Source organism: Rhinopithecus roxellana, chromosome 19, assembly GCF_007565055.1.
Source record: "Rhinopithecus roxellana isolate Shanxi Qingling chromosome 19, ASM756505v1, whole genome shotgun sequence".
Lineage (NCBI taxonomy): Eukaryota > Metazoa > Chordata > Mammalia > Primates > Cercopithecidae > Rhinopithecus > Rhinopithecus roxellana.
Window position 1 is genome coordinate 62,196,174 of NC_044567.1, and position 27,695 is coordinate 62,223,868.

Below are 27,695 nucleotides of genomic sequence, written 5' to 3' on the forward strand. Positions count from 1 at the left end.
CAGCACTAGAAGCAGAGCTGCCAAGGGCTGCAGCTATGGAGAACATGGGATTTGAGGAAGGCAGGAGTCCTTTCCGTCATACTTTGTGAGCAGGCAGATGTGCCAGGGGAGATGGAGTAAGATAAGGAATGTGCGTTTAGCTTTAATGTCTATTAAATAGGTTGGGAAAAACAGGCCGAGTGTGGGGACCTGACTCCTGCTAAGGGCCTACTGCAGCCCTCTGCACTCAAGCAGCAGCCCCATCCAGACCAGGAGCGTTCTGTTCTCCGGGCAGACAGGGCTGACAGGTATAGGACGGCATCTCTTTCCTTTGGAGTGTGGGCTGGGGTCAGAGGAGAAACAGCAACTTCCCGCTCCTTCTCGCTGTGTCGTTGGTTCACCGTAGACCACGTCCTGCATTCCCTCTGATTCTCTCATGGGGAGAGCCCTGGACCTTCTGGTGGTGTCCCAGCTGGGTGGGTTCAAGGCTGCCACCTTGCTGGGGGCAGCTGGCCAGCAGGGAAGGGCCAGAGAGCACCTCTCAGTGGAGACTGAATCTTCCTTCCTTCAGGAGGTTGCCTCCAGGAAAGACCTGGGGTCCTTCCTGCGCTCAGCGCTGGCTGGCTGTCCTGTTCATGCAGTGGAAGACATTACAGAAGAATTCATACCAGAAGAACATGAAGCCTGTGGAGAGAGCAGCCTTCAGCAAGCTGGGGGACAGGCCCTTGAAGAAGCCCAGGGCACCTTCCTTTTGCAGCACCTGCTTGGCACAGTCCCTGAGGCCCTTGTATCTGTGCACCTGGGGAGAGGAAAGGGATGAAAATATGGATGTCCACTCTGCTCCCATCAACACAGCCCCTGGCATATCACAGCTCTTAAGAAGTACTTGCTGGACAAAGGAATGAATGCAAAATAGCAAATATTTTTATTTTATTTTATTTTTTCGTTGAGGCAGAGTTTTTCTCTGTTGCCCAGGCTGGAATGCAGTGGCACAATCTTGGCTCATTGCAGCCTCCGCCTCCCAGGTTCAAGCGATTCTCCTGCCTCAGCCTCCTGAGTAGCTGGGATTACAGACACACACCACCAGACCCGGCTAATTTTTTGTATTTTCAGTAGAGATGCAGTTTCACCATGTTGGCCAGGCTGGTCTTGAACTCCTGACCTCAGGTGATCCACCTGCTTCAGCCTCCCAATGTGCTGGGATTACAGTCGTGGGCAACCATGCCCAGCTCAAAACAGCAAATAAATTAATCTCATTCTTTGTACTGCAATTGGGTTAAGACTGAACAGATGACAGGCCTAGAAATCAGCAGCTGGACAGAATTCCCTCCTGCCCAGGAAGAACGGCTGCCTGTGGCTCCAAAGGATCCAGCAATGGCTCTGGAGCCTCTTCCCAGACGTGTCTCTGACCCTTCATCTCATCCCACCTGATCCCCCTTGGGCAGCAGATCTGAACCTGGCCCTCAGTAGCTCTCAGCCAGGCCTCCCTGCCTCCAGCTCACCCTCTCCAGCTGACCTCATGCACTGCTGCCAGACTTTCGTCCCCAGGCACAGCCCTCCTCAGGCCTGGCTTCCCTCCAAAAGCTGCAGTTACTCATAGTGACAACATCATGAGAAATCAAGTTCAAACCCCAAGATCTGCCATTCAAGGCACTGCACCATTTCGCCTTGATTTCCCTCCCTGATCTGACCTCCACTGTCCTCCCACATGCCCTTCCCACCTCTGGCCAGACTGGATTACACTAGTCTTCGTTAGCAGCAAGACCTCCCTCTGCCATCCTGGGCTCCCACCATCACTCCCTGTCCAAATTCAAACTGTCCCGTCATGCTGGGTGCAGTGGTGCATGCCTGCAGTTCCAGCTACTTGGGAGGCTGAGAGGGGAGGATCGCTTGAGCCCAGGAGTTCGAGACCAGCCTAGGCAACAGAGTGATATCCCATTTAAAAAAAAAAGAAAAGAAAACAAACTCTCTCTTCAGGACAAGTTGGTAAGTAGAAAAGGGAGGTTACAAACCTTGTATACAGTGTATTCCCATTTTTGTTAAAATGTACACTGTATTTATGAAAAGAAATAAAACTACACTGAACGTTTCTATGTGGTTATCTGTGGTAGTGAAATTACAAGAGATTTTGGTCTTTTTTTTTTTTGAGACAGAGTCTCACTCTGTCGCCCAAGATGGTGTGCAGTGGTGTGATTATAGCTCACTGCAGCCTCGAACTCCTGGGCTCAAGCAATTCTCCTGCCTCAGACTGTCCAGTAGCTGGAACTACAGGCACACACCACCATGCCTGGCTAATTTTTAAATTTTCATTTTGTAGAGACGGGGTCTTGCTATATTGACCAGGCTGGTTTCAGACTCCTGGCCTCAAGTGATCTTCCCATTTTGGCCTCCCAAAGTATTGGGATCACAGGTGTGATCAACTGCAGCTGGCTTGGTCTTTGTTTTTGTCTATCTAAATTCTCTAAAGGTTCCTACAAAGAAAATGCATTACAACTACAAACCCAACTCTTTATCTTCCCCCAAGGAAGGAATGCTCTCTCCCTACCTTGTCTCCCATTCCATGCCATCCTTCTCCTCTGACATTGTCAGGCATATTTTTTCATGCCTCTACATCTCAGGTTCCAGGATACAGAGGGGAGAGCCCTGGAACTGCCCATCCTTACCCACCTCCAACCCTACCCATTGACGGCCAAAAGAAAGGGACTATGTAAAAATCTGAGGAACTGAGGAGTGACTACTAAGACTAGAACATGACCTAGCATGGGGCTTCTCTGAATGCCAACTCTCCTAGTGTGCATAAAATACAACCTCGGGCCGGGCGCGGTGGCTCAAGCCTGTAATCCCAGCACTTTGGGAGGCTGAGGTGGGTGGATCACGAGGTCAGGAGATCAAGACCATCCTGGCTAACACGGTGAAACCCCGTCTCTACTAAAAAATACAAAAAACTCGCCGGGCGAGGTGGCGGGCGCCTGTAGTCCCAGCTACTCGGGAGGCTGAGGCAGGAGAATGGCGTGAACCCGGGAGGCGGAGCTTGCAGTGAGCTGAGATCCAGTCACTGCACTCCAGCCTGGGCGACAGAGCGAGACTCCGTCTCAAAAAAAAAAAAAAAAAAAATACAACTTCGGCCCGGGTGTGGTGGCTCATGCCTGTAATCCTAGCACTTTGGGAGGTTGAGGCGGACCGATCAACTGAGGTCAGGAGTTCGAGACCACCTTGGCCAATGTGGTGAAATCCCATCTCACATGGTGAAACCCCGTCTCTACTAAAAATACAAAAATTAGGAGATGGTGGCAGGCGCCTGTAATCCCAGCTACTCAGAGGCTAAGGCAGGAGAATTGCTTGAACCAGGGAGGTGGAGGCGGCAGTGAGCCGAGATCACGCCACTGCACTCCAGCTTGGACAAAAGAGTGAGACTCCGTCTCAAAAAAATATATATGGCTGGGCACAGTGGCTCATGCCTGTAATCCCAGCACTTTGTGAGGCCAAGGCAGGTGGATCACCTGAGGTCAGGAGTTCGAGACCAGGCTGGCTAACATGGTGAAACCCTGTCTCTACTAAAAATACAAAAAATTAGCTGGGTGTGGTGGCACGCGTCTGTAATCCCAGCTACTTGGGAGGCTGAGGCAGGAGAACTGCTTGAACCCAGGAGGCAGAGGTTGCAGTGAGCCAAGATCACACCATTGCACTCCAGGCTGGGCAACAAGAGCAACTCCATTTCAAAACAAAAACCAAAAGCAAAAACAAAAAAATACATATATATAACTTAGTTGCTCAAATTCACCCCATTCCAGAACAGCTACAGCAAAACCCCTTTTCTGTGTTCTTTAATATTTGGGGAACTTCCCTATGTGAATGTATTCTACGTCCACACTGTACTGGACATGTTTTGTTTTTTTTTGAGACAGAGTCTCGCTCTGTCACCCAGGCTGGAGTGCAGTGGTGTGATCGCGGCTCACTGTAACATCTGCCTCCCAGGTTCAAGTGATTCTCCTGTTTCACCCTCCCGAGTAGCTGGGACTACAGGCGCCCGCCACCATGCCCAGCTAATTTTTATATTTTTAGTAGAAACGGGGTTTTACCATGTTGATCAGGCTGGTCTAGAACTCCTGATGTCAGGTGATCCACTAGCCTCGGCCTCCCAAAATGTTGGGATTACAGGTGTGAGCCACCACGCCCACACCCAGCCTCTGGACATGTTTTTTTTTTTGAGATGGAGTCTTGCTCTGTTGCCCAGGCTGGAGTGCAGTGGCGTGATCTCAGCTCACTGCAAGCTCCGCCTCCTGGGTTCATGCCATTCTCCTGCCTCAGCATCCTGAGTAGCTGGGACTACAGGCGCCCGCCACCACGCCCATTTAATTTTTTTTTTTTTTTTTTAAGTAGAGATGGACTTTCACCATGTTAGCCAGGATGGTCTCACTCTCCTGACCTCGTGATCTGCCCGCTTTGGCCTCCCAAAGTGCTGGGATTACAGGCGTGAGCCACAGCGCCCGGCCAGGACATGTTTTAAGAGCAGAAACTGGGCTAGATGCAGTGGCTCACGCCTGTAATCCCAGCACACTGGCAGGTGGAGTCAGGAGTGTTCAAGACCAGCTGGGGAAACAGAGTGAGACCCTGCCTCTATTTTAAAGAAAAAAGAAAAAAACAACAGACACTGTATGTCCTTGGCCCAGATCCTCACAGTGCTCAGGACCCAGGGCTCGCATGCAGCTTTCCCACATGCTTGAGGATCTCCAGGGATAGACTGGAGGTGAAGGGGCCATGGCCAGGGGTAATGTTGCCCAATGGGTAGCAGGTGACTACTGCTTCCCTCATGTGCCCAGTGATGGCAAGGGTCAGAGCTGTCTGCCCGGAAATGAATGCCTCACCTGGCCAAAGGCAGCTCTGGCGTGCTCGAACCCTCCAACCTGTAGCCGCTTCTTGAAGAGGTCCAGCGGATATGTCAGGGTCTTGCTGATGACACCAGCTCCACTGCCACAAAGCAGGTTTTGGAGGTTCTCTGAACCAGAGAAGTGGGATTGGGAGAACGGATGAGAGAAACACAGTCTATGGGTGACAACTTAAAAGGCGTCAGGGCTAATCCTCCACCACAAACCAAACCCCATAAGCGCACTTCTATCTGACTCCACTGGTCCTCCCGTGCCAAAGAGCCAGACATAGCCATTTCTGGCGGAGTGATCCGGGCTGGAAGGGCTGGAGGCCGTAGTCCCTCAGCTGGAGGCAACGTGGGCCTCAGGCTCTGCAGCATGACTCAGTTCAGGGCTGGAGAGGGACCAGGATGCCCCACCCCTCTCCAGCCTCCCCCTGCCCACACCTCCCGCTCCCCCTGCCTGGAAAAAGCAACGAAAGAACCTCAACCAAAAAACAAGCAATTTGCAATTTGGACTTCTGACAAAAATGAAAACCATGACCAATCACGGGAAGTAAATGTCAGTAATGCCAGTGATGGGTGTGACATGAGCTGGGAGGAATCAAGTTCTCTCCAAGCAGCTGCAGTTGCTTTGTTTGCCACATTACAGAGCCGGGTACAGAGACCCACAGTCTTCGATTTGGACAGAACTTTAGCTCCCTCGTGATTTGGAAGAGGGCATTCTGGCGGCTGGGGTGGGAGGGTTCCCTCTCGTGTGAGGGCTGCCTCACCATTTTTCTTTCCTTCGGCTGGCATGGCCCACTTGTACAGGTGCTTCAAGGAGCTGTAGCAGGAGAACTGCAGCCCGGCGTAGGGGAAGATGGCGATCAAGGTGGGGGCCAAGCCTTTGTAGAAAACCTGGGGGCCCTCGCTCCTATACATGGTCCCCACGGCGTGGCGCAGCGTATTATAGACCTGGACACACACATGCACTTTGAATGATCTCAGTGAGGTGATTTTAGCCCTGGAACAGCCCATCATAGCTCTGTCCCCTCGCCTAAAAACCCAGTTACCAGGAGCGAAACTCCTCCTGCCAGGAAGACAGTCAAGGAAAACGCTGGGAAGAGATTCAAAGAGTGGCATTTTCCAGAAACTCCCCCTTCTACACATGTATACCACTGTTATATCCACAGGTGTGCGCAAAGGTATGTGTCCAAGAGTCGCTGCAGTGTTCTGGGGAAGAGCTAAAGATGCGATGTCCATCTGTGGGTGATGGTTACATGAATTACAGGACACCAGCTCACAAGAACACAGTGCAGCTGTTAAAACAGGAAGGTGCGGCCGGGTGTGGTGGCTCACGCCTATAATACCAGCACTTTGGGGAGGCAGAGGCAGGCAGATCACTAGAGGCCAGGAGTTTGAGACCAGCCTGGCCAACATAGTGAAAGCCCATCTCTACTAAAAATACAAACATTAGCCAGGTGTGGTGGCTCATGCCTGTAATCCCAGCTTCTTGGGAGGCTGAGGCACAAGAATTGCTTAAACCTGTGAGGCAGAGGTTGCAGTGTGCTGAGATTGTACCATGGCACTCCAACCTGGGTGAAAGGCGGAGACTCTATCTCAAAAACAAAAATAAATAAATAAATAAGTAACAAAAATAGAGAGGAGGTCTTGCTATGTTGCCTAAACTGGTCTTAAACTCCTGATCTCAAGAGATCCTTCCTCCTTGGCCTCCCAGAGTGCTGGGATTACAGGCATGAGCCACTGCACCTGGCCAAGCATGTTACTTAGAATTATGGAAGAAAATAATCAAAGAAACAACTGTAAGTATGAAAAGTAGTCACCTCTGGGGATCGGAATCAGGGAGCAACTGGTATTTTTTAAAATTATAATTCATGAAGAACTGTCTTTGTAACCTTGACACACCTTATATGTTGTAAAATTTTTTATCACGCAAGGTCAGGTTTACGATATGGTTGTGACTAGTCTAAAGCAGGAGGAGGGTCTTGTAGGTTTTAACCAGGTCTCTTCCCCTCACTTTCATGACCAGATATTCTCTGATCATTCTAGAATCTAAAATCCAACATGTCCACAGATTAAGCTAGAGGTAATATGCTTTTTTTTTTTTTTTGAGACGGAGTCTTGCTATGTTGCCTAGGCTGGAGTGTAGTGGCACAGTCTTGCCTCACTGCAGCCCCCACCTCCCAGGTTCAAGCGATTGTCATGCCTCAGCCCCCCCTCCCCCAGTAGCTGTGATTATAGGCACCTGACACCACGCCCAACTAATTTTTGTATTTTTAGTAGAGACGGGGGATTCATCATGTTGGCCAGGCTGGTTTCGAACTCGTGATCTTAGGTGATCTGCCTGCCTCAGCCTCCCAAAGTGTTGGGATTACAGATGTGAGCCACCGCACCTGGCCTAAAAAAAATTATTTATTTATTTGTTATTATTATTTTTTTGAGACAGAGTTTCGCTCTGTCACCTAGCCTAGAGTGCAGTGGCACGATCTCAGCTCACTGCAAGCTCTACCTCCCGGGTTCACACCATTCTACTGCCTCAGCCTCCCGAGTAGCTGGGACTACAGGCGCCCACCACTATGCCTGGCTAGTTTTTTGTATTTTTAGTGGAGACGAGGTTTCACCGTGTTAGCCAGGATGGTCTCCATCTCCTGACCTCGTGATCTGCCCGCCTCAGCCTCCCAAAGTGCTGGGATTACAGGCATGAGCCACCACACCCTGGCCAAAAAAAAAAATTTTTTTTTTTAATTTTTAAATAATAAAGAGATGGGGTCTCGCTACGTCATTCAGGCTATAGTGCAGTGGCTATTCACAGGCATAGTCATGGCACACTGCAGCCTTGAACTCATGGGCTCCAGCAATCCTCCTGCCTCAGCCTCCCAAATAGCTAAGACGATAGCTATTAGCTCATTCTCTTTTCTTAATATTTTCTTCACTTTGGCCGGGCGCGGTGGCTCAAGCCTGTAATCCCAGCACTTTGGGAGGCTGAGACGGATGGATCACAAGGTCAGGAGATCAAGACCATCCTGGTTAACACGGTGAAACCCCGTCTCTACTAAAAAACACACCAAAAAAAAAACTAGCCAGGTGAGGTGGCAGGCGCCTGTAGTCCCAGCTACTCGGGAGGCTGAGGCAGGAGAATGGCCTAAACCCGGGAGGCAGAGCTTGCAGTGAGCCGAGATCCAGCCACTGCACTCCAGCCTGGGCGACAGAGTGAGACTCCGTCTCAAAAAAATATATATATATTTTCTTCACTTCTTCCTCCTCACAGACTTTTACTGAAGGTTGGAAAGAAACACAGGAGGATTATGGCAGAGCCAGAACAGGAAAGCTGGACTGACAGGAGCCATCTCTGCCTCAGCTCTGCAGCTACCACGCTGCGGAGGTTGGTCTGTGCTCTCTATCTGTAAACACCTTCCCCTCCATTTCTGCTTTCAGTTCCTAGGGTCCCTCATCCCATTTCCCTGCAAGGACTGTCATCCCAAACCTCCAGGTTTCTACTGAGTTATCATACAGAGCAACTGACCTCTTATGCCCCACTAGTTTTCTGTTTTTCTTTTACATGGAGTTTTGCTCTGTCACCCAGGCTAGAGTGCAATGGTATGATCTCAGCTCACCACACCTCCACCTCCTGGGTTCAAGCAATTCTCCTGCCTCAGCCTCCTGAGTAGCTGGGATTACAGGCGTGTTACCACGCTCAGCTAATTTTTGTATTTTTAGTAGAGACGGGGTTTCCCCATGTTGGCAAGGCTGGTCTCAAACTCCTGACCTCAAGTGATCCACCCGCCTCGGCCTCCCAAAGTTCTGGGATTACAGGTGTGAGCCACTGCGCCTGGCCTACGTTGTTTTCTTTTTCTTGGCACGTGAGTTATGACATACTCCTTAGTGGATTTCAACTTCCATGGCCGCCATCCTGCCCCAATCCTTTTCCTTCGGATTGTTCCCAGGGGACTTTGCCCTTCTCAACCAAAAAAAGTCATGAGGCTGTCTCCTAAACAAAAGGGCCTCCCTACCCAGGACCCGCACCCCCAACCAATACAAAGAACTGGCAGAATTGAATCCATAATTATTCTGCATTGGTCCAGATCAAATTCTTTTTTTTTTTTTTTTTTGAGACAGGATATCTCACTTTGTCTCCGGGCTGGAGTGCAATGGTGCAATCATGGTTCACTCCCCAGGCTCAAGCAATCCTTCCAACTCAGTCTCCCAAGCAGCTGGGACTACAGGTGCACACCACCATGCCTGGCTAATTTTTTTGTATCTTGTAGAAAGCCATGTTGCCCAGATCAAACTCTTAAACAAAGTATCCTTCCTTTCCACTAACAGTATCCTAAAGCAGAGTTGAGACAGTGGAAAAATTATTGTTTCTCAGCCAGGTGTGGCAGCTCAGCCCTATAACTGCAGCACTTTGGGAGGCCAAGGCAGGAGGATTGCTTGAGCCTAGGAGTTCGAGAACAGCCTGGGCAACATGGTGAAACCCCATCTCTACAAAAAATAGAAAAATTAGCCAGGTGTGGCACTGAGCACCTATGGTCCCAGCTACTTGGGAGGCTGAGGTGGAAGGATTGCTTGACCCCAGGAGGTGGAGGCTGCAGTGAGCTGTAATTATACCCCTATAATTCAGCCTGGATGACAGAGTGAGACTCTGTCCTAAAAATAAAGAAAAAAAGACCAGGCGTGGTGACTCATGCCTGTAATGCCAGCATTTTGGGAGGTTCAGGCGGGCAGATCACTTGAGGCCAGAAGTTCCAGACCAGCCTGGCCAACATGGCAAAAACCTGTCTCTACTAAAAATATAAAAATTAGGCCGGGCGCGGTGGCTCAAACCTGTAATCCCAGCACTTTGGGAGGCCGAGATGGGCAGATCACGAGGTCAGGAGATCGAGACCATCCTGGCTAACACGGTGAAACCCCGTCTCTACTAAAAAAAATACAAAAAACTAGCCGGGCGAGGTGGCGGGCGCCTGTAGTCCCAGCTGCTCCGGAGGCTGAGGCAGGAGAATGGCGTAAACCCGGGAGGTGGAGCTTGCAGTGAGCTGAGATCCGGCCACTGCGCTCCAGCCTGGGCCGCGACAGAGCAAGACTCCATCTCAAAAAAATAAATAAATAAATAAAATAAAAATTAGCCAGGCATGGCCAGGCACGGTGGCTCACGCCTGTAATCTCAGCACTTTGGGAGGCAGAGGCGGGTACAACACAAGGTCAGGAGTTCAAGACCAGCCTGGTCAATAAGGCAAAACCTCGTCTCTACTAAAAATACCAAAATTAGCCGGGTGCAGTGGCAGGCACCTATAATCCCAGCTACTCGGGAGGCTGAGGCAGGAGAATCACGTGAAACCGGGGGGCAGAGGTTGCAGTGAGTCGAGATCGTGCCACTGTACTCCAGCCTGGGTGACAGAGTAAGACTTTGTCTCAAAAAAAAAAAATTAGCCGGGCAGGGTGGCAGACCTGTAGTCCCAGCTGCTTGGAAGCCTGAGGCCTGAGAATGGCTTGAATCTGGGAGGTGATCGCAGTGAGTTGAGATTGTGCCATTGCACTCCAGCCTGGTTGACAGAGCGAGACTCCATCTCAGAAACAAACAAACAAAAACAACCAGGAGTTCAAGACCAGCCTGAGCCTGACCAACTGAGCAACATAATGAGACCCTGTCCCTACAAAAACAAAAAATTAAAAACTTAGTCAGGTGTGGTGGCACACATCTGTGGTCTTGGCTACTTGAGGGTTGAGGCAGGAAGACTGCTGGAGGCCAGGAGTTGGAAGCTGCAGCCATTGTACTCCAGCCTGGGTGAAAGATCAAGACCCTGTCTCGAAAAATATATACAAATAATAACAATAAAATTATGCTTTCTTGGTTGAGAACACACAGACACACACACATATGATGCTATTCTTAAATATGTCTAGGAAACAGTAGGGAGGTCTATGTCAGGATTTAATCCCTTGGTTTCACTCAGTAAATTCTTCCTCGAGTCTATCCCATTTCTACTATTCCATTCTTTGTGGAAACCAAAGACACTTGAAATTGGACAGGTGCGGTGGCTCACGCCTGGAATCCTAGCATTTTGGGAGACCGAGGCCGGGGATCACCTCAGGTCAAAAGTTCGAGACCAGCCTGGCCAACATGGTGAAACCCTGTCTCTATAAAAAATATAAAAACTAGCCGGACATGGTGGCATGTGCCTATAATGACAGCTACTCAGGAGGCTGAGACAGGAGAATCGCTTGAAGCCGGGGAGGCAGAGGTTATAGTGAGCTGAGATCATGCCACTGCACTCCAGCCTGCGCAACAAAGTGAGACTGTCTCAAAAAACCAACCAAACAAACAAACAAAAAAACAAAGACACTCTCATAATAATCCAGCAATAAGTTCTCGAGTCCCACTTTCCCAGATGCAGTCCTTGATCCAGCCCACTGCTGAGTATTTATTTGTTCTGTTTCACACCGGTAGGTTCTGTCTCTCAGGGAGGCTGTGAGCTCCTTTGAGGGAGGGACATAGAGCACCCTGCACCATGCTGCCCACAGTCATGGGTTTTACAAACTGCCAGACAAACTGAAAACCCGAACCTCTCCCAGCTTTGCTTTCTGCAAGGACAAGAACTCAACCTCTGCTGAGTGCGGTGGCTCATGCCTGTAATCCCAGCATTTTGGGAGGCCGAGGCTGGCAGATGGCTTGAGTTTAAGAGTTCGAGACCAGGCCGGGCGTGGTGGCTCACGCCTGTAATCCCAGCACTTTGGGAGGCCGAGGCGGGTGGATCACGAGGTCAGGCGATCGAGACCATCTTGGCGAACACGGTGAAACCCCGTCTCTACTAAAAAATACAAAAAATTAGCCGGGTATGGTGGCAGGCGCCTGTCATCGCAGCTTCTCGGGAGGCTGAGGCAGGAGAATGGCGTGAACCCGGGAGGTGGAGCTTGCAGTGAGCCGAGATCCAGCCACTGCACTCCAGCCTGGGAGACAGAGTGAGACTCCGTCTCTAAATAAATAAATAAAAGGCCGGGCGCGGTGGCTCACGCCTGTAATCCCAGCACTCTGGGAGGCCTAGGCAGGCGGATCACGAGGTCAGGAGATCAAGACCATCCTGGCTAACATAGTGAAACCCCGTCTCTACTAAAAATACAAAATTAGTCAGGCATGGTGGCGGGTGCCTGTAGTCCCAGCTACTCAGGAGGTTGAGGCAGGAGAATCGCTTGAACTCGGGAGGTGGAGCTTGCAGTGAGCCGAGATCGCACCACTGCACTCTAGACTGGACGACAGAGCAAGACTCCGTCTCAAAAAAACAAAACAAAACAAAAACAAATAAATAAAAAATAAAGAATGCAACCCTTGTGACAACAGCTTCCTTATTTGGGCTACCTCATCTGGCCCCTGGTCACTCACCTTGGGCTCACCCTGAGCTGCAAAGCGGGTGCGCAGAACATCCACAGGGTGCACAGTGAGGGTGGCCATACAGGCAGCCAGACCACCACACACAAAGTGCACTGAGAATTCCCGGGCGTCGTACACGCTGCCTCTGTGGACCAGCTCCGTCAGCATTTCAAACGACAAGAACTGGAAGAGTAAGTGAAGAAGTCACTGACAGCCCAAAGGATGAAGGCAAGGACCAAATACTCCCCAAATACATCACCTGTGACCTGGCTGGAGCCCAGGTGGAGGGGGGAGGAAAAGGTCAGGAAATATTCTTTTTGAGCAGTGACAGCCTATGATAAATATAAAATTCTACGTAAAACTCAGATGCCATTTGACACTTGAGTAGAGTCAGACACTCAAAGGTTTAAGAAGATATATGGGGCCCAGGGGCAGTGGCTCACGCCTGTAATCCCAGCACTTTGGGAGGCCGAGGCGGGCAGATCACAAGGACAGAAGTTCGAGGCCAGCCTGGTTAACATAGTGAAACCCTGTCTCTAATAGAAATACAAAAATTAGCCGGGCATGGTGGCGGGCACCTGTAGTCCCAGGTATTTGGGGGACTGAGGCAGGAGAATCACTTGAACCCGGGAGGCGAAGGTTGCACTGAGACAAGATCATGCCACTGCACTCCAGCCCCGGCGACAGAGCAAGACTCAGTCTCAAAGAAAAGACTGGGTATAGTGGCTCACGTCTGTAATCCCAGCATTTTGGGAGGCCGAGGCGGGCAGATCATGAGGTCAGGAGTTGGAGACCAGACTGGCCAATATGGTGGAACCCCACCTCTACTAAAAATACAAAAATTAGCCAGGCGTGGTGGCGTGTGCCTGTAACCCCAGCTACTCGGGAGACGGAGGCAGAAGAATCGCTTGAACCTGGGAGGCAGAGGTTGCAGTGAGCCGAGATCGCACCACTGCACTCCAGCCTGGGAGACAGAGTGAGACTCTGTTTCAAAAAAAAATAGGCCGGGCGTGGTGGCTCACGCCTGTAATCCCAGCACTTTGGGAGGCCGAGATGGGCGGATCACAAGGTCAGGAGATCGAGACCATGGTGAAACCCCGTCTCTACTAAAAATACAAAAAATTAGCCGGGCGCGGTGGCGGGCGCCTGTAGTCCCAGCTACTCAGGAGGCTGAGGCAGGAGAATGGCGTGAACCCGGGGGGCGGAGTTTGCAGTGAGCCGAGATCGCGCCACTGCACTCCAGCCTGGGCGACAGAGCGAGACTCCGTCTCAAAAAAAAAAAAAATAAAATAAAAAAATAAATAAATAAATAAATAAATAAATAAAAGATACATGAGAAAAATGTATATCAGAAAATGTCACTGGCTAACTTAGTTTTCTGAGAACTGGGAAAGACGGCCATGCTCTGATTCCTGCAGGGATCCCTTCCGCGCAGCTGGCGGCGGCACTGTTCGAGAATCATTCTTTTCTGGGGCAGATTCTTTCGGGAGCATGTTCAACAGGGTGACCCCCTTACATTCAGATCTTTGTTTTCTTTTTTTGTTTTTGTTTTTAGAGATGAGAGTGTCGCTCTGTCACCCAGGCTGGAGTTCAGCGGCACGAACACGGCTCACTGCAGCCTCCACCTCCTGGGTTCCAGTGATCCTCCCACATCAGCCCCTCAAGTAGCTGGGACTACAGGTGCATGCCACCATGTCCAGCTAATTTTGGTATTTTTTATAGAACCAGGGTTCCACTATGTTGCCAAGGCTGGTCTCAAACTCCTGAGTTCAAGCGATCTGCCTGCCTTGGGCTCCCAAAGTGCTGGGATTACACACATGAGCCACTGAGCGTGGCCCTGTTTTGCTTTTTGAGACAAGGTCGCATTCAGTTGCCCAGGCTGGAGTGCAGCGGCTCGATCATAGTTCACAGCAGCCTTGACTTCTCTAGCTCAAATTATTATCCTGCATCTGGAATAACTGGGGCTAGAGGTGTGTACCACCATACCTGGCTAATTTTTTTTTTTTATTTTTAGTAGAGAGGAGGTCTCGCTATGTTACCCAGGTTGATCTCAAACTCCTGAGCTCAAGCCATCCTCCCACCTCAGCCTCCCAAAGTGATGGGATTACAGGTGTGAGCCACTATACCAGGGCTATGCTCAGATCTTCCTTCAGCCAAATCAAGATGGCCTGGCTTCTTTTCTTTTTTTTGAGACGGGGTCTGGCTGTGTCGCCCAGGCTGAAGTGCAGTGGCACAATCGTGGTTCCCTGCAAGCTCCACCTCACCTCTCGGGCTCAGGTGCTGGGATGACAGGTGTGAGTCACCGAGTCCGGCCCAGGCCTGGCTTCTTGAGACTGTCCTGTTGCTGTATTTATTTGTCACGCTGCAGTATCTGTTTGCAGACAAGTGCAGAGACAGGATCGCAGGACGTGTCCAGCCAGTAAACACCTGACTTGGGTGGTCACTGTGATGTCACAGGAGGAGTAGGCAGGGACGTCTCTAGCACTAGCTGCCTAGGTGGGGGTCGTGGCTCTGCCATTTTCTAGCTAGTGACTTTGGTTGGGTTAATTGTGTAAGCTCTGTCCACCTCAGTCTTCTCACGCGTGACATGGGAGGGACAACAGCCCCTACCTTGAGGACTGCTGTGACTGTATGTGAAGTGCTTCCAACAGGGGCCTGGCCCATGGTTTGTACTGTACAGGGCTGGTTCTTACCATGTCTACTGCGTAAAATCACACGCTGTGCACTATGACTATACTGGTGCTCCACTGAACAAAGCGTGAGCTCTAACCCTAGCCTTGCCATGTGCAGGCTGTGTGGCCTCAGACAGCTGACTTCACCTCCCTGAGATCCACATGACACCTACCCTGCCCTCCTCATGATGGTGTGGTGAAGTTCAGATGAACCACATATGTGAAGGTGGTATTTCAAAAACTGAAATGCATTAGTGCTGTCCTTCGCCAAGCCCCACAGAAGCATGACATCAAATCAGTCTCCAAGATGCAACATCTAAGTTACACAGGATAGATGCGGGGACACAGGGGAGGGGAATGCCTACAGTACAGCTGGTCAGGAAGGCTCCCGGGTGAGGCAGGTGGGAAGTGTGGGGCCTGCCTCTCCTGTCCTGCCCTACGGAGCATTCCTGCTTGCCTCACCCTCCCTCTGCTCCTCCCTTGAGCAACGTGACCCCAGAGGCCTGGCCAGGTCCCCTGCCACCTACTTGGACAGCTCCATAGCCTATGGAGAGAATCTGAGCGGGGATGTGTCCTTTCCAGAAAGCTGTCAGCCCCTCCTCCTGCAGAATCTGCCTAGAGGCCTGGAGGATGCCATGGTACTTTGCGTTGGGGTCACTTCGAGACAGGCGCTCATGCTGAAGCTAGGAATCAAAATGAAAAAGGTCAGGACAGCGGGGTGGGCTGGAACGTGAAGGGGAACTTTCAGAAAAGGCAAGCCCTTCATCTGTATAGAATTCCAAGTTTTAGGAACTGCTTTTGCAAGAAAGACAACTTGTCCTCCAGTCCATCGCATGGAAAAAGGGGAAGTGTACCTGGAAACGGATCTTGATGACGTCGAAGGGACTGATCAGCGCCCGAGTGACAAGTCCAGACACAGACCCAGCCACTGCCACCTGGAACTTGGTGTTATTCCTGCCATCTGGTTTGGGGTCATAGCCAACCATCCCTGCCTCTGGCCCACACAATGTCCATCAGTATCAAGCTAAATGCAAGAGATACGGAATAAACACCAGGCAAGTTTCTCACGGTCTCTGCTCAGATACCACCTCCTGAGAGCAGCCCTCCCTGACTAGACTGGAGTTCAAGTCAGGAACTCCAGGAGTTCAAGAGCTCAGGAGTTCAAGACCAGCCGGCAACACTGCAAAACCCCAACTCTACAAAAATTTTAAAATAAAATAAAATAGCACTTGTTTTATTGTTCTTTACAGTACTTATTACTATGGCATATTCGTTTACTTTTTTAGAGACAGGGTCTCACTCTGTCACCCAGGTTGGAATGCAGTGATGCCATAACTCACTACAGCCTTGAACTCCTGGGCTCAAGTGATTCTCTTGCCTCAGCCTCCCAATTAGCTGGGACTTACAGGTGCAGGCCTGGCTAAGTTTTTTTATTTTTGTAGAGATAAGGTCTCAATATGTTGCCCTGGCTGGTCTCGAACTCCTGGCCTCAAGTGATTCTCCTGCCTCAGCCTCCTGAATTGCTGAGAATACATGCATGAGCCACAGCGCCCAGCACACCATGGGTTATTTATACAGTACATTTGTTTCTTGTCTCTCTCCCTGACTAGAATGTAAGCCCATGGAAACATGGCCTTGGTCTCATTTGTTCACTCCTAAATTTCCAGTTCCTGGAATATAACTCATCATGGTAAGTGCTTAATAATATTTGAGAATTGAGGCCGGGCGCGGTGGCTCAAGCCTGTAATCCCAGCACTTTGGGAGGCTGAGACGGGCGGATCACAAGGTCAGGAGATCGAGACCACCCTGGATAATACGGTGAAACCCCGTCTCTACTAAAGAATACAAAAAACTAGCCAGGCGACGAGGCGGGCGCCTGTAGTCCCAGCTACTTGGGAGGCGGAGGCAGGAGAATGGCGTAAACCCGGGAGGCGGAGCTTGCAGTGAGCTGAGATCCGGCCACTGCACTCCAGCCTGGGCGACAGAGCCAGACTCCGTCTCAAAAAAAAAAAAAAAAAGAAAAAAAAATAATAATATTTGAGAATTGAATGAACAGACTTGATAGGCAACTGTTGGTCCCAGAGAGCAACTGACTTTCCAAGACATCTGGCAACTTTATAGCAAACTCCTGCTCACTAGTGAGCCCACTCAAGTGTAAAGCTGAGGGACTGAAGGACATGCAGGGCTAGAGAACAGGGATTGGGATTCTTTAACAATCCCCCACTGTCCAAAGGAAGAGCCCTGAGGCCCCGAGCCCCTTAACCTTTTCCTTTCCTCTTCTGCACACACCTCAGGCCTCCCAGGCACAGTGGGGCCATGCTACGCTAGCAAATGATGCTTCTGGCCAGGCGCGGTGGCTCATGCCTATAATCCCAGCACTTTGGGAGGCCAAAGTAGGCAGATCAGCTGAGGTCAGGAGTTCAAGACCAGCCTGGCCAACATGGTGAAACCCTTGTCTCTACTAAAAACACAAAATTAGCTGAGTGTGGTGGCGGGCGCCTGCAATCCCAGTTACTCGGGAAGCTGAGGAGGGAGAATCAGGTGAGCCTGGGAGGCAGAGGTTGCAGTGAGCTGAAATCAGGCCATTGCACTCCAGCCTGGGCGACAGAGTGAGATTCCGTCTCAGAAACAAACAAAACAAAACAAAACAAAAAAGTACCTGGCGCGTGGCTCAAGCCTGTAATCCCAGCACTTTGGGAGGCCTAGGCGGGCAGATCATGAGGTCAGGAGATCGAGACCATCCTGGCTAACACGGTGAAACCCCGTCTCTACTAAAAAATACAAAAAATTAGCCAGGCGTGGTGGTGGGCGCCTGTAGTCCCAGCTACTCGCGAGGCTGAGGCAGGAGAATGGCGCGAACCGGGAGGCGGAGCTTGCAGTGAGCCGAGATCGCGCCATTGCACCTCCAGCCTGGGCGGCAGAGCGTCTCAAAAAAAAAAAAAAAAAAAAAAAAGAAAGAAAATGACGCTCCTGGGCTCCCCTGACTCACACCTACTGACCTCTTCAGCCTCACTCTGGACCATTCTTCCCCTTCCCTCACTTAACCAGAGTGGTCGGACTGCTTCTGCCCAGTTCCTGGAAAACTCGGCGAGCGCTCCTATCTACTGCCTTGCCTGTACTCCTCCAGTTCCCTACGTCTGAAACGCAGCCCCATCTCAGCCCCTACTCACTTTTTCAAGGCTAGCTCCTCTCATCCACCAGAGCTCAGCTAAAAAGCATCCTTTCCAGGAGATGTACTTTTTTCCTTTTTTGTAGAAACAAAAAACAAAAACAAAAACAAAAAACAGTAATACCTATATATGCTCTGTAGAGTTGTACAAAGCATAGAAAGAAGTCTGTAACCACACACACATCAACAGGTAGTTGGTAATTGATCACTGGGAGAAGGGATGGGAAGGGAAGAAGGAAGGTAGACCTGTCGATGTAATTCTATATTGTTTGAATTTGTTATGGAAAAAAAAAAAATCCCTAAAACTAGACTTCAGAATTACCCTAGTTCTTGAATATTTGTATTAGCAGGGGTGGGGGTGGGGGAGGAGGGGGGATACTGCCTACAGGATGACAGCCTCCACCCCAGACATCAATTCCTTGTCACCTCTCACCCACCCTGGAACTCCTCCCCAGGCGCCCATGAGGAAGTTTAAACATGCAGCAAGCGACTGAGAGGCAAAACCTCTCCAGGGGTTACCCAGGGGCCGCTCAGGTCACACAGAGCAGTGTCAGTTTCCCGCTCATCTGGGCAGGAAGGAGGAGCAAGCCCGAATGGCAGGTGTCCTGGATCGGTGTCAAGAGGAGACCGGAGCATAGCAGGCTCTTCCCGGTGGTCGGGTGCCCATGTGCCCAAGGGTTCAGCTGAGCAGCTCTGCAGAGGTCCCCGCGTGGATACTTAGGTGTCCACGTGTGACTCGGGGTGTGTTTTTTTCTCCCCGAGTCCGAGGGAACGCCCTGGAGCTCAGGTGCTCAAGGGCGTGCGCGGGGCTCTGCCGCTGGTGTCCCTGGAGATGCTTCTCGGGTCAGGTGTGACTCGTGTGTACACAGTCCCCGCCCCCTCGTAAGCGCCCGGGTGCGTGTGCTCCCTCCCTACCTCCCTGCGGAGCGAGGGTGCAGGTCCCCGAGAGGACTGCGAGAAGGACGGAGGTAGAGGTTACTCACACGGCTCGGCGGGTGCGGCCCGGCCACGCGCGCTCTGCTCTCTCTAGCACCTCGCGCAGTCTTAACAGCTAAACTCTACTGAGCTCGAACGAAAGTGGCGGTCTCCTGAACCAATCACCGCGCAGCTCCCCGCCAGACGCTGGACCAATGGTTTTGCGCTTGAGGTCTGGCAACCCCCCCCCCTCCCGCAAGGTATTACTGGGTAATGTAGTCCTTTGCGACCAAGGGCAGGTCCGCTGGACGGCGCACAGCCTCCTGGGAGATGTAGTCCGGCTGCTCGCGGGCGCGCGAGGGAGACGGACGCGTTAGAAGGAGGCGGCTTGCGAAGCCGGGCTGCGACCTTAGGGGTCGCCGTGCCCTGGCGTGTGGCTCGAAAGTCAGCCTGCAGGCGGGGTCCAAGGTTAGGGCGCGGTGAACTCGACGCGCTTTCCTTAAACTCTGTTAATGACAGAACACGGATAATCTCAACTTGGTAAATATGGCAGGAAGCCTAGCAAAAACCTGGAGGACGCGGGGGAGAGAATAGATGAGAACAGTCTCCTCGGGGACAGGGAGGGCAAAAACACTAGTGTCTCCCCCTCTCACCCCAAGTTTTAGTATTTCTCATTATAGAAGTAATATTAAAAGTATATAGACAAAAAATGTAGAAACGAAGGAGGAAATGACTCATCCTACCGCCCTCACACAGCTAGCGTCACGGTTTTGCACGACAGTATTGCCTCCTGACTTTTAAATTGCATTTTTTTATATTCGTGTTATTTTGACGCACAATTTTAAGACATTTTTATTGTAGAAAATTGCAAGATATACAGAAAATTTCAAGATATACCTGATGAAGCCGCGTAGAGTCGCTATCCGACCTCAGCAGTTACACGACCCACGGGGCAATCTTGTTTCCTCTATTTCTGCACCTACCTCGCACCCGCTGCCCAGCGTTATTTTGAAGTAAATACCAGCCATCATGTGTCCTCACCAGTCAATATTTCCGTATATGTCTTTAAAGGACAAACATTCCCTTTTTAATACGTACACATTATGTTTCATACACACACAAAACTGTCACTTCGACCCCCAAAAAAACCTTCCTAATATCAAATATGAATTACTGTTTACACTCCTCTAAATGAAAAAAAGTCCTTTTTTTTTTTCTTTTTTTTTTTTGAGACAGAATTTTGCTCTTGTCACCCAGGCTGAGTGCAATGGCGCTATCTCAGCTCACTGTAACCTTTGCCTCTGGGGTTCACACGATTCTCCTGCCTCAGCCTCCCGAGTAGCTGGGATTACACGCGGGCACCACTATGCCCAGCTAATGTCTTGTATTTTTAGTAGAGACGGGGTTTGCCATGTTGGTCAGTCTGGTCTCAAAACTTTTTTTTTTTTTTTTGAGGCAAGAGTCTCATTCTGCCACCCAGGCTGGAGTGCAGTGGTACGATCTCAACTCACCCCAACCTCCACCTCCCAGGTTCAAGTGATTCTCCTGCTTCAGCCTCCTGAGTAGCTGGGACTACAGGCGTGCACCACCACACCCAGCTAATTTTTGTAGTTTTAGTAGCGACGGGGTTTCACCATGTTGGCCAGGCTAGTTTTGAACTACTGACCTCAAGTGATCCACCCGCCTCGGCCTCCCAAAGTGCTAGGATTATAGGCGTGAGCCACGGTGCCCAGCCAATTTTTTTTTTTTTTTTTTTTTTTTATGAGACTACTTACATGGTGTTGTGTATTTCCATGAGGAACATCATAATGCCTGCTTGTCTCTCATTTTGTGATGTTTGCAGCCATTGTGCCTCAAAAAAGAATTGGTTCCTGGCCGGATGCAGTGGCCCACACCTGTAGTCCCAGCACTTTGGGAGACCAAGGTGGGTGGGTCACCTGAGGTCAGGAGTTCAAGACCAGCCTGGCCAACATTGTGAAACCCCATCTCTACTAAAAATACAACAACAAAAAAAATCCAAAATTAGTGGGGCACAGTGGCAGACACCTGTAGTCCCAGCTATTCGGGAGGCTGAGGCAGGAGAATGGCTTGACTGGGAGGTGGAGGTTCCAGTGAGCCGAGATGGCTCCACTGCACTCCAGCCTGGGCAATAGAGCAAGACTCCATCTCAAAAAAAAAAGAAAGGTTGCCCCATTTTATTTTCTCACCAGCTGTATGACAGTTCTAGTTCCTCCACATTTCTACCAGCACTTGGTAAGGTCAGTCTTTATAATTTTGCCTGTTTTTTTAGGTACGCAGTGGGTTATCACATTATGTGATAGGGAAATTAATTTGCATTTCCCTGATGACTAATGTTGAATATCTTTTCAGGTCTCTTTCTTCCTTCCTCTGCCTCTCTCTGTTTCTCTCTCTTTTCATAGGGTCTCACTATGTTGCCCAGGCTGACCACAAATCTTTTCGTATCTTCTTGTGAAGTGTCTATTCAAATCTTTTTGTTTGTTTTGTTTTGCTTTGTTTTGTTTTGAGACAGTGTCTCCCTCCGTCACCCAGGCTGGAGCCTGGTGTGTAATCCCAGGCAAAGATTTATTTGGTACAGGCCAGGCATGGTGGCTTACACCTGTAATCCCAGGACTTTGGGAGGCTGAGGTGGGTGGATTACCTGAGCCCAGGAGTTTAAGACCAGCCTGAGCAACATAGGGAGATCCTGTCGCTAACAAAAATTAAGGCCAGGCGCAGTGGCTCATGCCTGCAATCCTAGCACTTTGGGAGGCTGAAGTGGGCAGATCACTTGAGGTCAGGGGTTTGAGACCAGTCTGGCCAACATGGTGAAACCCCATCTCTACTAAAAATACAAAAATTAGGCTGGGCACACTGGCTCACACCTGTAATCCCAACACTTTGGGAGGCCAAGGCACGCAGATCACCTGAGGTCAGGAGTTTGAGACCAGCCTGACCAGTTTTGTTTTGTTTTGAGACAGTGTCTCCCTCCGTCACCCAGGCTGGAGCCACACCACTGATCTCCTTGGATCAAGATATCCTCCTGGCCCAGCACAGTGGCTCGGGCCTATAATCCCAGCACTTTGGGAGGCCGAGGTGAGTTGGTCACCTGAGGTCAGAAGTTCAAGACCAACCTGGTCAACATGGCAAAACCCCATCTCTACTAAATGTACAAAAATTAGCTGGGCGTGGTGGCAGGTGTCTGTAATCCCAGTTACTCAGGAGGCTGAAGCAGGAGAATCCCTTGAACCCAGGAGGCGGAGGTTGCAGTGAGCTGAGATCACGCCACTGCACTCCAGCCTGGGTGACAAGAGTGAGACTCCCTCTCAAAAAAAAAAATGGTGTTAAGGTGGGCTTGGTGCGGTGACTCATGCCTGTAATCCCAGCACTTTGGGAGGCCAAGGCGGGTGAATTACTTGAAGTCAGGAGTTTGAGACTAAGGGAGGAGACCACCCCTCATATCATTTTATGCCCAATTTCTGCCTCCAAAGAAAGAAGAAGTAAAAACTGAAAGGGAGAAATGAAATCCACAGGCAGACAGCCCAGTGCCGCACCCTGGGCCTGGTAGTTAAAGATCGACCCCTGACCTGACTGGTTCTGTTATTTGTAGATTACAGACATTGTATAGAAATGCACTGTGAAAATCCCTATCTTGTTTTGTTCCGATCTAATTACCGGTGCATGCAGCCCCCAGTCACGTACTCCCTGCTTGCTCAATCAATCACAACCCCCTCACACACACCCCCTTAGAGTTGTGAACCCTTAAAAGGGACAGGAATTGCTCACTCCGGGGGCTCGGCTCTTGAGACAGGAGTCTTGCTGATGATCCCAGCCAAATAAACCCCTTCCTTCTTTAACTCGGTGTCTGAGGAGTTTTGTCTGTGGCTCATCCTGCTACAAGACCAGCCTGGCCAACATGGTGAAGCCCTGTCTCTACTAAAAATACAAAAACTATCTGGGCGTGGTGGTGGGTACCTGTAATCCCAGCTACTCAGGAGGCTGAGGCAGGAGAATCACTTGAACCTGGGAGAAGGAGGTTGCAGGGAGCCGAGATCACTCCACTCCAGCCCGGGCAACAGCAAGACTCCATCTCAAAAATAAACAAAAATAAATAAATAAATAAAGATGTTAAGGTGGCCCATAATGAGCAGACCCTAAAAAAGAAATTTGACTTCCTGTTCTAGTCGGAAGCATCTCTCACTGTGGCCTTCGGGCTGCACTGTTCTCCCTCACTCCCTTTGTCTCCTTGCTTAGGGATTGCCTTATTTCCCCACACAAGTGCAGTCTTCATGTTTTATCTCTGTTGTCCAGGTCAGTTTGTGAACTGATGGCTAACCTCTTTCCAGATCATCTCTTTGGCTAAGGAGATCTTTGGCCCTACTTTGTTTTCTTGAACTACAGCAAACCTACATTTTAGAATGGACCTCTTCAAAGGCCAATCAGCAGATAAGCCAGGAAGGACCTTTGACTACAGGCTAATTATAGGGTGACTTAGATGCAGGGCACCACAGATGGTCAGAACTGGAAAGATTCATGGACGTCATTTCATCTGGCCGGGGCCCCGAAGGACTAGGAGATGTGCCTGTGGTCCCTCAAGATCAGGTGGCAAATTGGTGACTGGGATGAGATGAGACTGGAGGTAGACGCTAGTTTTCCTGGGCTTACCCGGATTGTAGTTTTTATATATTTGAAATTTGGCCATTTTATTTTAAGTGAAATATGTTTCGTAAATATGAAAAGAGAAACCAGAAAGTAACGGTTCCTGTCAGCTTGGGGAAGTGAATCCTTTTGTGACCTCACCAACACTTACCCTAAAGAGGCCTATAAAAAGCTCCTTTGGACTTCCCCCGCCTCCTCAGAAGGAGTAAATATCTCCTTGGCCTTGACCAAATAGAGTTGGTATTTAGCAGCTGCTTGAGTTGATGCTTCTGAGGCAAATGAGTCCCTTAACATCTAAATGAGTTGGTCAGTTCTCTGTAAGAAGCCTGAAAGTCAGAAGGCAGCTTGCTGTGTGTCTCTGGCAAGTAACTTTCCTTCTCTGGGCTGCAGTTCCTTCATCTGTACAGATGGAGTTGGACTACAGGGTAGGTCAAGCCTTGCTGCCTCTGCACCTCCACAGTTCTAAAATATAATCTGCATTTTTTTTTTTTTTTTTTTTTTTTTTTTTGAGACGGAGTCTCGCTCTGTCGCCCAGGCTGGAGTGCAGTGGCTGGATCTCAGTTCACTGCAAGCTCCGCCTCCCGGGTTTACGCCATTCTCCTGCCTCAGCCTCCCGAGTAGCTGGGACTACAGGCGCCTGCCACCTCGCCCGGCTAGTTTTTGTATTTTTTAGTAGAGATGGGGTTTCACCATGTTCGCCAGGATGGACATTTTTTTTTTTTATTTGAGACGGAGTTTCGCTCTGTTGCCTGGAGTGCAATGGTGCAATCTTGGCTCGCTGCAACCTCCGCCTCCCAGGTTCAAACAATTCTCCTGCCTCAGCCTCCCGAGTAGCTGAGATTACAGGTGCACACCACTATGCCTGGCTAATTTTTGTATTTTTTTTTTTTTTTTTTTTTTTTTGAGGCGGAGTCTCGCTCTGTTGCCGGGACTGGAGTGCAGTGGCCAGATCTCAGCTCACTGCAAGCTCCGCCTCCCGGGTTTACGCCATTCTCCTGCCTCAGCCTCCTGAGTAGCTGGGACTACAGGCGCCCGCCACCTCGCCCGGCTAGTTTTTGTATTTTTAGTAGAGACGGGGTTTCACCATGTTAGCCAGGATGGTCTCGATCTCCTGACCTCGTGATCCGCCCGTCTCGGCCTCCCAAAGTGCTGGGATTGCAGGCTTGAGCCACCGCGCCCGGCCTCTAATTTTTGTATTTTTAGTAGACACGGGGTTTCACCATGTTGGTGAAACATGGCTGGTCTGGAACTCCTGACCTCAGGTGATCTGCCCATCTTGGCCTCCCAAAGTGCTAGGATTACAGGTGTGAACCACCGCACCCAGCCATAATCTGCATTTTTAGTAAACATCCCAAGTGGTTCTCAGTTTCAGCTGATACAAGAATCACTGTATGCTTGTTTTATTTTTTTGTTTGTTTTTTATTTTTTGTTTGAGATGGGGTTCCACTCTGTTGCTCAGACTGCAATGCAGTGGCTTGATCTCAGCTAACTGCAAGCTCTACCTCCCAGGCTCAAGCAGTCCTCCCACCTAGCCTCCTGAGTGGCTGGGACCACAGGTGTGTGCCACAATGCCCAGCTAATTTTCTGTATTTTTGTAGAGATGGAGTTTTGCCATGTCGCCCGGGCTGATCTTAAACTCCTGGGCTCAAGCAATCTGTTTGGGTCAGCTTCCCAAAGTGTTGAGATTACAGGAGTGAGCCACTGTGCCTGGCCAGATGTTTATTTTAAAATGTGGATTACCTCCTACCTAGGGACACTTATCCTGATCAAGCAGGTCTGGGATGGGGCCTGGGAATAAGCATTTTGGTTGGTGGCCCACACTTTCAGGGACCAGACTGAACTGGAGATAGCTGATGATCCCAGGATGCCCTTGCTTCCTTCTACCTTCTTTTCACTCAGGATAAGATGAAGGGCTTCTTTTTTCTTTTCTTCTTCTTCTTTTTTTTTTTTTTAATGGAGATGGAGTCTCACTATGTTGTCCAGGCTGGTCTCGAGCTCCTGGCTTTAAGCAATCACCTCGCGTCAGCCTCCCAAAGTGCTGGGATCAAGGGTTTGAGTCACCATATGACTGGACTTTAAAAAAAAAAAAAACTCATCAAATATTGAGGGGCTGTTTTGACCACTGTTTCAGATGCTGGAGATTAAGCAGTGAACCAATCAGAATTCTTGCCCTCTTGGATCTGACTTTCTTTCACTCAGCAATATGCAGCTAAGGTTTTCCCACATTTTCTCCTGGCCTGACAGTGTGTTGCTTTTTGGTGCTGAATAACGTCTCATTGTGTGGATCCAGCACACAGTTTGCTTATCCATTCATCTATTAAAGGATATCTTTTTTTTTTTTTTTTTTTTTTTGAGATGGAGTCTCTCTGTGTCCCCCAGGCTAGACTGCAGTGGCACGATCTCAGCTCACTGCAACCTCTGCCTCCTGGGTGCAAGCGATTCTCCTGCCTCAGCCTCCCAAGTAGCTGGGACTACAGGCATGTGCCACCATGCCCGGGTAATTTTTTGTATTTTTAGTAGAGACGGGATTTCACCTTGTTAGCCAGGATGGTCTCGATCTCCTGACCTCGTGATCCTCCTGCCTTGGCCTCCCAAAGTGCTGGGATTACAGGTGCGAGCCACCCCGCCCGGCCTTAAAGGATATCTTAGCTGGGCGCGGTGGCTCATGCCTGTAATTCCAGCACTTTGGGAGCCGAGGCGGGCAGATCACGAGGTCAGGAGTTCAACACCAGCCTGGCCAACATAGTGAAACCCTGTCTCTACTAAAAATACAAAAAATTAGCTGGGCATGGTGGTGGGCACCTGTAATCCCAACTACTCAGGAAGGTAAGGCAGGAGAATTAATTGCTTGAACCTAGGAGGCAGAGGTGGCAGTGAGCCGAGATCGTGCCATTGCACTCCAGCACAGGTAACAGTGCGAGACTCCATCTTAAAACAAAAAAACAAAAAAAAGAACATCTTAGTTGCTTCCGAGCTTTAGCATTTATGAATAAAGTTGCTATAAGCCTTCATGTGCAGGTTTTTGTATGAATATAAGTCTCTGTCATTTTATTTTATTTATTTTTAAATGAGATGGGGTGTGCCCAGGCTGGTCTCCAACTCCTGACCTCAAGCAATCCACCCACCTTGGCCTTCCAAAGTGCTGAGATTACAGGCGTGAGCCACCATGCCTGGCCTCCATTTTATTTTTTAAAACTTAAGAGAGCTACAGGGCTGAGGAAATAATGAGAAGCCAACCACTGCTGGAGTATTCTGGAGGAAGTCCTGATAGGCTGCAGGCCCCAAAGATAGGGGCACCTCGGCAACAGTTCCTTTTTTTTTGTTTTTTCAGATTTACTCAGCAAATGACTCAAACACCAGGAAACTAAAATAAAAAATAAAAAATAAAAAATAAAAAAAAAAAGGATTCACTGTCCAGTAACTTTCAATAGCTGATTTCTTATGCATTTCGACTTTCTTCTGTCGCTCTTCTGAGGGGAGTGAAACATCAAGAGGCTACAGGGGGCCAGGTGCAGTGGTTCACGCCTGTAATCCCAGCACTTCAGGAGGCCGAGGTGGGCGGATCATCTGACGTCAGGAGTTTGAGACCTGGCCAGCGTGGTGAAACCCTGTTTCTACTACTAATAAAAAATTAGCTGGGTGCGGTGGCTCACGCCTCTAATCCCAGCACTTTGGTGAGGCCCAGGCAGGCGGATCACCTGAGGTCAGGAGTTTGAAACCAGCCTTGCCAACATGGTGAAACCCCACCTCTACTAAAACTATAAAAATTAGCTGGGCTGCCTGTAATCCCAGCTACTCAGGAGACTGGGGCACAAGAATTGCTTGAACCTGGGAGGTGAAGGTTGCAGTGAGCCGAGATCATGCCACTGCACTCCAGCCTGGGTGACACGGTGAGACTCTGTGTCAAAAAAAAAAAAAAAAAAAAAAGGCCAAGTGCAGTGGCTCATGCCTGTAATCCCAGCACTTTGGGAGGCTGAGGCAGGCGGATCAGGAAGTCAGGAGATCGAGACCATCTGGCTAACACAGTGAAACCCCGTCTCTACTAAAAATACAAAAAATTAGCCGGGCGTGGTG

General features: G+C 49.9%; 1 protein-coding gene across 3 annotated transcripts; it reads right to left on the reverse strand.

Moving 5' to 3' along the window:
• Positions 1-117: 117 nt before the first annotated feature.
• Positions 118-19,643, reverse strand: SLC25A19 (solute carrier family 25 member 19). 3 transcript variants are annotated; one of them, XM_030922641.1, is made up of 8 exons: positions 19,034-19,643; positions 18,052-18,125; positions 15,736-15,905; positions 15,409-15,564; positions 12,222-12,392; positions 5,617-5,800; positions 4,845-4,975; positions 118-778 (listed from the first exon to the last, which is right to left on the reverse strand). In XM_030922641.1, the coding sequence occupies exons 3-8, from the start codon at positions 15,865-15,867 to the stop codon at positions 590-592; spliced, it is 963 nt and encodes a 320-aa protein (XP_030778501.1). In that variant the 5' UTR covers positions 15,868-15,905; positions 18,052-18,125; positions 19,034-19,643; the 3' UTR covers positions 118-589. The 3 variants fall into 3 exon arrangements, with proteins under 3 accessions (XP_030778501.1, XP_010385922.1, XP_010385921.1); XM_010387620.2 differs by lacking the exon at positions 18,052-18,125 and having other exon boundaries at positions 19,034-19,137; XM_010387619.2 differs by lacking the exon at positions 19,034-19,643 and having other exon boundaries at positions 18,052-19,014.
• Positions 19,644-27,695: the final 8,052 nt, after the last annotated feature.